The 12,953-nt window shown below is 41.5% G+C and overlaps 1 protein-coding gene across 1 annotated transcript in view; it reads left to right on the forward strand.

The window, feature by feature from the left end:
* PTPRG (protein tyrosine phosphatase receptor type G) overlaps window positions 1–12,953 on the forward strand; it is a 415,182-nt gene that overhangs the window by 344,596 nt on the left and 57,633 nt on the right. The window contains exon 13 of the mRNA XM_082322783.1: window positions 2,370–2,502. Within this exon, the coding sequence (XP_082178909.1) occupies window positions 2,370–2,502 (133 nt within the window). The remainder of the gene's footprint in view (window positions 1–2,369; window positions 2,503–12,953) is intronic.

Here is a 12,953-nt window from a genome sequence, read left to right on the forward strand (position 1 = left end):
TATTGGCATTGGTTTGTTTAAGTTCTCTCAAAACTTTACTTAAGCAGTGGAAAACACCTAAGACTTTTTCTTCAAAGCCAGCACAGGAATGGTCTCTTTTTTCCTGATGCGTATCACTGCTTGGGCATTCCCAGCTGGAATTTCGGGGCCAGCCATCAGCATGCCGGAATGGCATTTGCTATTCTGGCACTCAGCATACTGAACGCTTTCTTATCCTCACATCTGTGGTACAGGGAGTTGGCAGGGTCAGCTAAGTGTGTTCTCCACAGTAGACTGAGTAAGAGGAGCATCGTGAGCACTGCAGAATTTAATAGTTTGCACTGGGACTCCAGCCCATGCTGTGCTTACAATGGAATTTAATTTTCTTCCCATGCAAACAGAAACATATGTTTTTGTGTTGAAATATGTAGAGGTGAAACTAAACAGAATACTGTCCTTGGAGAGAAATGAAGCAACACCCTAATGGATGTAAGGTGGTGGAACTGTTTGGCTCTCCTACTAAGTTTTATTACATTGCATGGTTTTTTGCTTTGTCCCTTTTACCATTCTGATTAGTAAGACTTACCTCACAGGCTTAATTTTTTCATGCTGTTAAATGATTTGAAATGCACTGATAAAAACCGATGCCTCAGGGCTTATGATTTTTGCAAGTTTGGCAAATAGAGAGAATAAGCCTTTGCTCTAGTTTTGGGGTTGTTCTTTTCCTTATTCTTTACTAGTCAAGGAAATCAAAGACCTGTCTTAAAAACAGTACGTTGTATGTTATTAGTATGCTGTGAAGACGAAAGCTCACCACGTGCTCGAGGTACGACGTTGTGGGCTTATTCTGCAAAGTGGCACTGTTGGTAACCTCGGTAGCCTTTCGTACTGAAGTTGGAGACAACTGGCTACTCATCTCTCTTTTGATCAGTTCTATACTCAGTGCACGTTCACTTCCCCCAAACATCCCTCTGATTAGCACCTCATTTAGGCTGCTTGCTAAAGGGCATTACCTCCATCAGCCTGGTTCTTAAAGCTAGAAAGATTTCTTGCTGGGCTTGCAGCAGCCTGCAGCCTTGCTCTGTTTTCAGCAGTCAGGCAAAAGCATTTACAATTAACCTTTACTTCCATGTTAGTTGAATTTTACTCCTGCCTATGGAGGAGTATAATCTAAATGCTATTAAAATGGAGTATGACTTCATATTATGTGACATCTGGTGACTTCCAATTATCTGTGTTTTGCCTGCCTACGGTGAAAAGGCAATTATGTTCTTCTGGTAGGATTTGCGGCAGTTTCAGAAGATATGATAATACAATACTGAACGAGGGCAAGGAAGCACATTGGTAAGGAAAGACTCACGTAGGCTAAAAAGTAGAAGTCAAGTGCGTATGTTTCAATCCTCCTTTAAATCTGAAGCTGTTTACACTAATCCTTTCCCATTACGTCCTGTTGACAGGTATTGATGAACTACCGCCGGTTTGTTAGGAAACACGAATAAGATACAGAATCTGCTTCTGTATTTTTCTTTTATCATTTTGTATAAAACAATTTATTTGTCAAGTCTACATGAATTTGCGCAAATTAGCTGTCTTTTGAAATACGTTGATACAGTGTCTATGCTCATTGGCTCCGGTACTTGCAGAACCTCTAGATATTCATCTTATGTATGATAGAGTTATTTTAACGAGATGTCATACGAAAAGGAACGGAGTTACTCGGCCAGATCTCAGGATATTGACCAACTTTAATTTTGTTCAAAAGCTGTGGCATAATGATTTCTTCTGTCAGTTACAACACATCGTAGCCGTTCATTCATCCATCCATCTTGACAATCCATATGCTAAAAAGTGCTTTCGTATGCAGTAACTCACCAGATTGTGACAATTCCGCAAATGATGTGACATGACACCCAACATGTTGAGGATTTTTTATTTTAAGATAGTTACCAAGAAATTTATTTCTGAAGCAAAGTATTACACTGAGCTTTGCAAACAGGGCTGTCCTCTAGTGTTGAGACACAGAGTGCATTTATCTGCAAGCACCGATGACCGAGCAAAGCGTTTACTTTATTACCGTGGTGAAATGACTCAGTGGGGTACTCCGCATCTGATAATAGGTGCTTGCACGATAGAGTCCTGAAATCGTCTATGAGACTGTAATTACAGGCATTAGTAAAATCTAAGCCATATGTGGCAATAAACACCATACTTTTGTGCTCTTATGTCTCAGACTAAAGACAAATGGAGTCCCACCCTGCAGTTAGAAGATCTTTGCTCTGTTTACTCATACCATGTAAAACGGACAAGCTATTTGTTTTGCTTACAAGTTGTTCCACACGGTAACTCTCTTTCCATTTAGTGATTGTTTTTGTTATGTGTTTAACACACAGCTGACAAGAACAGCTCCAGCATGGCCACAAGACCTTCTCCTGGTAAAATGGAATGGATCATCCCGCTTATTGTGGTCTCAGCACTGACCTTCGTGTGCCTCATTCTTCTCATTGCTGTGCTTGTCTACTGGAGGTGAGCCCGTTTCCTTTTGATTGGAAACTGATTGTGATTTAAAACACATTTCAGATGTTTTTTTTTTTAATGTGGTCATTTAGTTTTTATTTTATTAGATGGTATGGTGATAGATGCATTAGATAACTCTCTGGATGCTAGAACAGCTCTGTTGGTTAACTATTCAGCTCTCTTAAATGTTGATTTTTGTGTCATGAAAATGAGCTTGGTAGAGCTCTAGCAATGGTAGAGCCAGCTGTAATGCCAACAAGTATTTTCACAGTTAGTCCCTCTAATAGAGGTATAAAAAAGTATCTTTGTCTTGGCCTTCAGGAAAGGTGGTCATGGGAGAAAAGCCCAGTAAGACTGGGCTTGGTTCCATGGGTGGCTTTGCCACAGACCTCCTGTGTGATCTTAAGCAGTTCTTTTCTTCCTTTGACTGTACTTCAAGAAAGGGGGATGAGCTTGTTTCACGTTACATAGCAATGCTCTGGAGTAGGAGTTCTTTAGCATTGATTGGTGGAGTGTTCAGAGCGCAACCTGCAACATCTTGAAAGGAAAGATCGCCTCTTACAAAGAGATACTGTCCTTCACACCAATGGGCACTGGTTCAGTGGTGGAGACTAGGATTAGCATCAACAAATCCATCTCCATTTGACTAAGAGTAAATTAAAACCTGCAGTACCTTCTTGTGCCAGAACCAGAACCCAAAGACACCTCATTTGTCTGGTAGTGCAAATTAACCAGGGATTAGCCTTATAGAAGGTAGTTGGGAATTATTTCAAAATCTGATTAGACAGGACACACAAAAGTAGCTTTGATGAGAAATAGCAGTCCATTGATCATTATATTTGCAGAATCAATTAAAAAACCACCAAGCTGTTTTTCAGTACACCCATTTCACTGACAATTAATTGGCCAAATTGTTGAGGCTGGGAACATTTGAAGGAATATTAATAAATAGATGACAATAGTCTTGTGAAAATCATTTGTATTACCATTTACAAGTAATTAATATCATTGCAGTAAGACAATGAATAAAATTGCAGTGATGTGTGGACGAAGGCTGAAATTGGAAAGGTTCTGAAGATCCCATTGTAGTGTCCTGTCCTTCAGTATATATTTTCTTCATCTGAAGGACTAAACTTGGTCACATTCGTACCTTGAAGGATATGGCATATCCTGAAGCACTGTAATGAGGGGTTAGTAATATTTATCTTGCATTGATACAAAATGGTCTGAGGAGGAAAGGTTTTGAAATGAAATACTAACAGCTATTATCAAGAAGAATGTTGGTACTTCTCATTGTTTGGAAATCATTTCCATTTCCTGCAATTTCACTAATGGATCGAGAGAAATAATTGCAAACTTAGTGTTTAATTCGCTCAAAGAGTAACAGTTCCACCCCTGAGAAGATATTAAAGTTGGAAAGTACTGGCTTAGTGACCAATAGTTAGGGACTAATTTTTTCTGAATATTGGCTTCTATTATAGATCATAATATTACGCGAGTCTAAAATTAAGAGATGTTAGTTAAAGTTAAATACTTTTTATCTTCAAAATTCCTAACTATCCACTTCATAAAATTTTTATTTGCTTCGTAATAGCAAACAAGCACATAAGTCAAGGAAGATACATGAACAAAGACTTTACTGGAAAAGGAATTTGGTTTCAGTTAATGTTTGTTATTTTGCATATGGAGAGCAATTGTTTCTCATCTGCTCTCCATAATATGCATGAGTAGTTAACATTCATCGATAGCTTTGGTAAAATTGTGAGTATTGACATTAGTACCCCTGACAGCAGTGGGTCATTTTTTTTGTGTATAATTGATACTAAAAAAAAAGGTGGATATTAAAAATTAATATAGACATGGAAAGTATGCCATGTAGCAGTCAAAGTTTTTTGATAAATACAAAGCAACTAATTGAGGAACAATAAACAAACTTCAGAGCACACATGTACTAGCTTCAGAATAATCTCCTGTGCCTACCTTCATAGCTCTGAGGATTTTTTTAACAAATACAGAGAATGTATAAAAAAAGTCAATGTGTGTTTTAGGATAAATCAACAAGCAACTAGAACACAAATCGTCCACGGTAACATTTCACGTTGTGCAGACCATGTCATTGAGTTGGCAACACAGCATTTTGTGTGCCCTTTTCAGCGTGATTACCTTTCCTTAGGAAAAATAAAATGTTTATCTCTGTGAATGTTTTAAAGTGAAGAAAAAACATATCCTCAAACGCTGCAGAGTCTAGTTTACAAGTATGAAAGGAATGGTGATCTGGATTTTCAGGAAGAAATACTTCGCTTAAAATGTAATGCGCAACATATGGAATAATTTGCTAAATAACACCATCAAAGCAAATGGCATGAAAATGAGTTTGAGACAGATTTTTCAGTATGGGAAACATGGTATTGAAGTGCACAGCAGAGAAACACTTGTTATGAAAGGATAACCCTCAAGGGGACAGGCGTGCTGGACCAAGGGGTCTTTTCTTGCGCAGCGGTTCTTTGTTTTGGTGTGAGAAAAAGCATTACAAAACAAAACCCAGAGAACTAGAAAATGCAGAAGAGACATAGTTACCCTTTGGCAATAAGTTTTGAGGGTAAAACAAATGATATTTTCGCTTTTGTGTTTTTGAGCATTTGTGGGATTAGATGATTTGAGACCAGAGGTGACATAAGTAGAACAATGAAGCAGAGCGAAGCCTTCTGCTTGTTTGCGTTGCATCAATGCCCTGTTATCCAGGGACCAAAATAAGGAGTTAGGGAGGTTGCTCGTGAAGGTTTGGCAAAGCGTTTATCTCTGTTTGGATCCTTTGTAACTCATTCCATGAAACAGCAATGAAATAAGTTTTGTCATGATGTCTTGTTGTAAGGAAGCTTCATTTTCTATTCCCTTTATTTGAAAAGGAGAGTGATAGGAAGCAGTCACTGTTTGATGAAGCTTTTCCTTTCTTTAGCTGTTGAGCTTCCATGCTGTGTTCATTAGAGACTTCTTGTAATTGAATATATTGAAATGATCTGTGCCATTTCTGAACGAGACTCCCTTGTTTGCAGAGGTAATTTGCTGTTCTCAGTTCCTTTTCCATATGGATCCTGGACAAATGGCGAAAGAATATGATTGATCTTGAAGAGAAAGGGTCACTTCCGTCTTTATAGCATGATGGCCATCTCAGTAATGAAAAGGGATGGGAACTTGCAGGCAAGCAGCAGCTCGGAATTACCTTTCTACTAGTTTCCCGACTTCAGTACTTTTAATGGCACTGCTGTGCAAAGAGGGCTGTGTGGTTTTAAGTTGGTAGAGTGGAAAATAAACTAGGTCAGCATAATGAAGCTGCAAAAATTGCACTGCCTCTTATCCCAGAACAATGAGGGGAGCTCCGTGGCGGGATGACCAGGAGCCACGAAGTTCACCGGGGCTGGTTGACAGTTGGGCTTCCTGGGCAGAAGGGACAATGATGGCTGTAATTTAAGTTTGCTTCTGTGCGTCTTTGATTCCTCTTGAGGAAAAGCTGGCCTGGCTGATCCTTGAGCTGTCGTGGGCATGATGAAGGGGACTGTTGCTCCCAGGGCCTCTAGTGCTTTAAATTGATTTCTTTCAGCATTGAGTCAAGAATTTGAGTCTTAGGAGACAGAAAAGGTGAGGAGACCAGATCCTCATTTTACTCAATGTGTGGATTCACCCTTCGCAGTGGCACAATGGTATTTCTTTTTCTGCTTTCATTCCTTTCGTACTGGCTCCTGAAATTGTGTGCTGTAGGGACAACCACTGAGTATTTCTGAGAACTGTTCACTGGGATTTTGGGCTCTTTCACTGAAGCACTCCTAGCTCATCTAGAGCCTGCTACAACATGTGCATTGTAAGGTGGTTTCCCACGCACATTATTTTTGCATTTCCGGGCATTTGGTTTACATCTGTGATTTTATACCCAGACTCAGTATCATGAGATCCTTCTGCAGTTCTTCAAGGTCAGTTTAAAATTTGACTTGGATTGTCTGCAGTCTTTGCCACTGTTACTCTCACAGCCTTTTCTACGAGCTCTGAGAATTGCAGAGCGTGTTTGGTAGTGACCTCCAAACTATTTAGGGATTGAGTGCGACTTCAGTTTTTTTGCAACAAGGCAAGTTCCTATAGCATGCTGAGCCATAATATGGTTTGAAACATGTCTCTTCTAGCACTTCCTCTATATTCTGTTGCAAATTGAACAAGTCCTGAGTATTGACACTTTAAGGGAAACCCAGGGTCAGTGCCACTTTCTTTTTCACAGAGGTGCAGGAGGGTGACGAGAGTTGGGAAATCAACTAACATACTTTGCTACACATTAACTTCTGTCATTTTAGAAAAAAACATATTTTAGGAGTGGCTGGTGACCTTCCACTGTTTGTTTTCCATTCTGATTTTTAATCTAAACACTACAATGCTATAGACTGTGGTTTCAGAGGGAAAAATAAGAAGAGAATATTAAGAAGCAATTAAGATTTTAGAGTTTAGCCAACAGCAACTTTTAAATGGGAACTAAATTATAGCCATTTCTCATTTTCAGCTAAGAGGAAGAAATTAATTCACAACTATAGCTGGAGAGTTTTCTTTTTCTTTCTTTTCAGCAGATACCATAATTCACCTCTGAATTATTGCTGCCATCAACATTGTGATCTCAAAGACAAAGCAGGAATATTGTATTGCATTTCTTATTAAATCAAGCTGTTTATACAGTGCTAATATGTTTACATTCAGGAGGGATTTTTGGAACAACACAGCTGCTGCCTTTCAAAGAGCAAGCAAGCTTGCATTGCTTGTTTATAGTCATGTGTGTATACGAGACAGCTTGGGAAAGAGATGCCTTTAATTTTCCTTAGGCAAAACCCTATAGAATTTAGTACACAGTGAGAGTTTTCTTAGGTTTTTGTTAAGCATCCTGTTGAATTGAACCAGAATCCTTGGGACGGGTCCTGTGGCAGAGCCTCGTACTTCTCTGGCAGTGCCTTTCTGTGCGGAAGAAATGACACTGAGCACCAGGAGATGTGGGTTCTTTTTCTGACTTGCTCATTGATTTTTCTGTGTGACCCGGGGCCAAGTCACTTACAGTTTGACAGTATTGTTGTTGAACTCGGTGGCAAAGACCTCACTGGGAGCAAGATCAGGTGTTCAATATTTCAGCATCCGAGTCCTGTCACTGGTAAAATAGCACCAAAGAAGGTTGGTGAGCTGTATTTGTAAATCAGTTTGTAATACAGAAATGAAAGCTGCAACATAAGACCAAGAACTGTTGTGGTTACCATGTGTAATAACCATGCCTTGGAAAACTGCCTTTTGGTGTTAAATTCTGGGGAACTTGCACAGCTCCATAGCTAAGACAATGTTAAAACTTCATTGGGGAAAAAAAAGAAGAACTTCTGCCTGTAGCAGGTTGTAAAAAGTGCTGAAATTGTTATTTGAACCTATCTCTGGGTTTTATTTTATGAGTATACAATGTGCTGTTCATCTACTGTACTGATTGAAAAAGGAACATTGCAAATTTACAGACCATTGTAAAATTGCTTGCTTACAATGATAAAAGCTGCTTTCAGCTCTACTCTAAAATATTCGTGATTCTGCTCATTTTCTCACTCATGAAGGATGCTAGGTGGTAACACTTTCTGAGAGCCTGTGTGTTGATTTTAAGAATGCCTCGGGTGCAGTTGCATGAGTATTTATTTCAGCAGCAGCGGTTCAAGCAGCCTCCTCCGTTCCTGCCCTTGTTCTGCCCTCTGTGATACCAATGCAAATGTTTATATAACCATGTTGAGGAGCTGGATTGAGAAATAATCCACAGGGTTTTTTTAAAAAAAAAGGGGCCTCCCCCCTTTGGGTGGCTTTCATGCCCTGATTTCAACTAGATTAGCTCCCGGTCTGGTTCATAGAGTAACCAGAGTTGTACTGGCATAACAGAGGGACCAGCATGAGGCGGGAATGAGCAGGAGGGATGGGGATGCTCACGCTGACGCTGCCCCCAGTGATGCCTGAGGACCAAATCCAGGCACTTGTGCTCAGCTTGGGGATGGCAGTGCCCCAGAGCACGGCCCATGTCATCACATGCAATGAGGAGAATCGGCCGACAAGGGCAAGAGATTTCCTGAGCTGGGAGACGGGGAACGCCACAGGGAGATGAGGGGAAGTGTGGAGGTGAGTGGTGTGCCTGAACCCCCTTGCAGCTTCCATCTCCTTTTTCGTGACCAGATATGCCTTGCTCACACCGAACAGGGTATGCCTTCATTTTCCTCTGGGAATGGCCATGTCTAGTCTCGTATGATGACAAACAGCCTCAGAGGGATGGGGCAGATCACTGCCTGGCAAGCGGGATGCAGCCCAGCCTGATTCAGAGCCTTCTGATCTCCCTGCCTCAACCCAGGCAATGCAGGAGAAGCACTTCAGCTTTTATTGCAGAAGATCCAGGTTGTATTTGATTTTGCCAGTGCCGGAGGTAAAGGTACTGAAATATTGGGCCCTTTTGTGTGCTGTATCTCAAAGTGCTGCTCGTTTTCATTAAAGGGGAGCAGGCCTGTGATCAGTTCCCTCTTATCCCACATGGGGAACGAAGCTCATCCTTTGTGCCGATGGCAGGCAGCTTGCTTTCAAGCCTGAAGCTTAGGGCAGCTGCCGGTTGCTTGTTCTAGCTGCTGGTATCGTTCTTTGAGCACTTGTCATTCTTCCATTATGAGGAAAATCAATACGAAAACTTCTCTGACAGCATCTCTGCTCTTTCATCTGGCAACGCGCAGCCTGGGGCGAGGGGGGAAAAGCCCACGAGGAGATCCGTTAATGCCAAATCGTAGCGTGCCGCTGCTGTTCTTCCCGTTGTCTGCTCGTGGGCTTTCATCCTCTCCTCTTGCAGGGAGCTGAAAAGGATCTGGCCCGGCTGTTTGCGAGGGTGGCGGGGCGCCGGGGTTTTCTCTGTGCACGAAGGGCCGAGGTAGGCGAGCGCAGCTGTGCGCAGGGGAGGCCGGGGCGCCGCACCCCGCACAGCCATTCCTTCGCAACTTCTTGCTCAATAACCATTTCCCAAATGGCTACTTTCAGGCCTTTCAGAAATCACAGGAGTTGTCAGTTGTTATAGTAACGGACCCCCTGCTGCTGAATTGGCCCTGAGATGCCCATTTGGGCTTTTGAACAGACTAACTCATGCTCATTAGACAAAAAAGAGAGAGAGACAGATTTGCAGATGGAAAGTTGCTTTTTAAGCATGCTGGATGATCTGTTAAGAGCTAGACTGTGGAAAGGGGCATGTTCTCTCATTATATGCCTGTTACTTTTACTCTTCTTTAATTAACACTAGTTTTACTTTTTCTTGCAAACCAGAATTCTGCAAGATTTCAGTTTCCTCACTGGTAAGGCCAGTAGTGAGCTGCCACTTTACAAACCAACAATTTTTGTCTTGAGAAAGGAAAGAAATTGGAGAGGGATTTGCCAAGCTTAAATGCAGACCAGTGGTGATTTCCAGAACTATCAGGATAACTACAAAATTCAGAAAATAGTACTTTTAGTCCTAATTATACAGCATCAGGAGCAACATCAAAAATCAGTAAGCACACTTTGACCCAGGAATGTCCCACTTCAAGGAAATAGCACCGTCTAGATTTTGCTTCAGGATTAACCTGAGCAGTCCCATTGATGTTAACAGAGTGACTTCTGAATAACCAGTATCAGCCAAATGAGACCTTGCCCTTGTAAATTTGAGTCTGCATGACTGAAGAACCTGTATCACCTTAAATGGGTTCTCGAGAATACGCACTTGCAATAGCAAGTTGTTACTTGCCACATATTTGAAGCCAGCTGCTTCCTATGTCACACGTGTCCAGCCTTCATCTGAATTTCATGAAGCAGTGTTCTCTCAGCTGTCCTGTAAATGAAAAGCAAATCCAGGTTTATAGCAGACTGGTGTATCTCGAGGTGTAAATAAGAGACGACTGTGGTTGTTCTTGTGCGATATACCTTTTCTATGAGGAAGTTGGTTAGACCAGATGGGCAGGCAGGGTTGTTAGCGGAGAGGGGAAGCAAGCGCTCTAGTACATGAAAGGGATCTGCGAGGAGTACATGATCTTCTGCACCCATTGTGCTGGGGATGAGGAGTCTTTGGCTTAAATGGCAGCACAACAGAAATTTAGGTTTGACATTAGAAAAAACTTCATGATAGGAAAGACAATAAAGAGGTGGTCTGCAGACTTTCCATCATTTCTAGGTTCCAAAACAAGGTTAAGCAGCCATTCGTCAGGAGCACCGCAGGAGTCATTGATCCTGCACGGGAGCTTCGAGGCCCGTTCTCCACAGCTCTGCGGTGCGAGCTTTAAAGCACACACGCAAGCGTGAGAAAAGAGGAGGAATGGTGTAGTGTGAGAAATTGTCCTGTAAATCACAGACTAGAAGCCTGAAAAAGTGTTTGGAAGACAGAGTTTAAATGTATCACATTTAAAGTGAATAATGTGAAGCCGATAAAAGAGCACATCTAAGAATTGGAGGGAGGAGAGAGGGAGGGCTCTAGCTTTGGAGAGAGAGTGAAAAGAAGATACAAATGGGCAGGAAAGAAACTGCAAAGGCAGCTTGCAGAGGACAACTGTGTCAGGAGACCCACAGGTTGGTGGAAAAAAAATCTGTTTGGAGTTTTGTTCCATCTGTTCTCCTGCAGCAGGGAGCCTAAAAGTAGGGAAGAGTTAAGAGTACAACGATTATTTGAAGTTTAAAAACAAAACAGAGGAGAAGGGGTTGGTATAGCTGTGGTTTGTTGCCCCCATTGCATGTTATCTAAGACGCCATCCGTGCTGCACATGTCAATAGTGCCCGTTATCAGCAGTGAGCACCAACATGAGGCCACCCCCGGTGCCAAGGGCAAAGACCCTGTGAGAAAGCACCCAGGGCGACTGAATCTAGACATCCCTGGAGAGGCTGTTATATGCAAGTATCTTCTTGCAAAGGAGACATGGAATGGCGATTGCTCGAAGAACCAAGATTTCACAGCTGTGAAACCACCCGTCCCAGCGCTGGCAGTCCTGGCGCCTGCTGGATTGTGATTATTTTTAACAGTACCTTTAAATGAGAACTCTCACTCTGCAACGTGCATGTTCCTCAGCTCCTGGGATGTCCGTACCATGTGGATCAGCTGTGTGAACATTTTTTCTGCAGGCACTTTTATGGATGCGGCCATTGAACTCAGTGGGAGCCCAGATCTGCATCACCTTTATTTTAAAAGTTAATGTCAAGCATGCAATCATAAGTCAAACAACAGGAGAATACGTGCTTCAGTTGTGGAAGACTAGAATTCTAATATCGTGTTGGTGACCTTGAAAACTCCCAAACAAAAAATGCGTACTTTTTTATTTTTAATTTGCTGTACAATGTGTCCTGCAAGAGCCGAGACATTTTAGGCTGTGCTTTGCCCACTGGCCCACACAGGCTATCCCATTCATTAAAGAGGATGAAGTTTATGCAAAAATCTTGGCAGCAAGTTGGAAAACTGCTGTTGACGCTCCTCACCGCTTTGTTTAGAGGTGTAACAACATTTCCCCAACATTTCCATAAATACTTTCTTCTGCAGAGAGAGCAAAGGGGAGCAGGCAAGGGCAGCTGAGGTCAGGCAAGGAGGGATCTGTGGCGCGGCTGCAATTGATCTTTCTGTTTTGTTTCTGTGGAACTAATTAAATGGATTAATTGCAGACTGTTTTTTTCTGGAAATGCCTTCCCCAGTGCTGCTGTAATGGTGAGGTTTTGAAAAAAAAAGAGCAAGATTTTCTCTGTGCAGTAACTGGATTAAAGGTAGTAAATTTGAAGGAATATTTTTTGAATCTTCAAATCTTCTAGTTAAGCTCCATTAAGAACTGGTTTGTAGGTGCTGAGAAATAGTATGCCATGAGGAGCATGTGTTTTCTGATAAGCACAGCGATAGAGGATGCCAGGTACCACTGGCTTCTCCTGCTCATCTGTTAGGTCTTTTGTAAGCTATTCTACAGGCAACTTCTGTACGACTTTAAAATTTTTGAACTCTGACTTTTAAATCTGTGATCAGTATTTTAAAAGAGAAACAAATTTCACAAATGCTTTTTGTGAAATTAAATCACTTTAAAAACAAAGGAAGAGTATTTCTTAAGACGATGGATGCATTCTTTTTCTGTTCCCCTTCTCAGCTCAAAGAAACAATTTATTAACCCGTCGTTGTTTGATCTGTTGCTAGTTTATGTTCTCTATTGATCTGTTGCTAGTTTATATCTTTTCTATAATATTCTTAGTATGTAAGAGTATGTATTAAAGTGTATACAGATATCTCTGGAGTAGATTCCCTCTCATAAATTGGTAGGTTCAGAGCTAGAGGAATGTCTTGGGCAAACTGTGAATGAAATATCCTATAATACAAGTAGATGTACCCGGAGGGAACAGTATACCTCTGCTGTGAAACTGTGAATTAACCACAGCAACCAGATAAATTATATTTTTTTCTC

The sequence above is a fragment of the Platalea leucorodia genome, assembly GCF_965183815.1.
Source record: "Platalea leucorodia genome assembly, chromosome: 9".
Lineage (NCBI taxonomy): Eukaryota > Metazoa > Chordata > Aves > Pelecaniformes > Threskiornithidae > Platalea > Platalea leucorodia.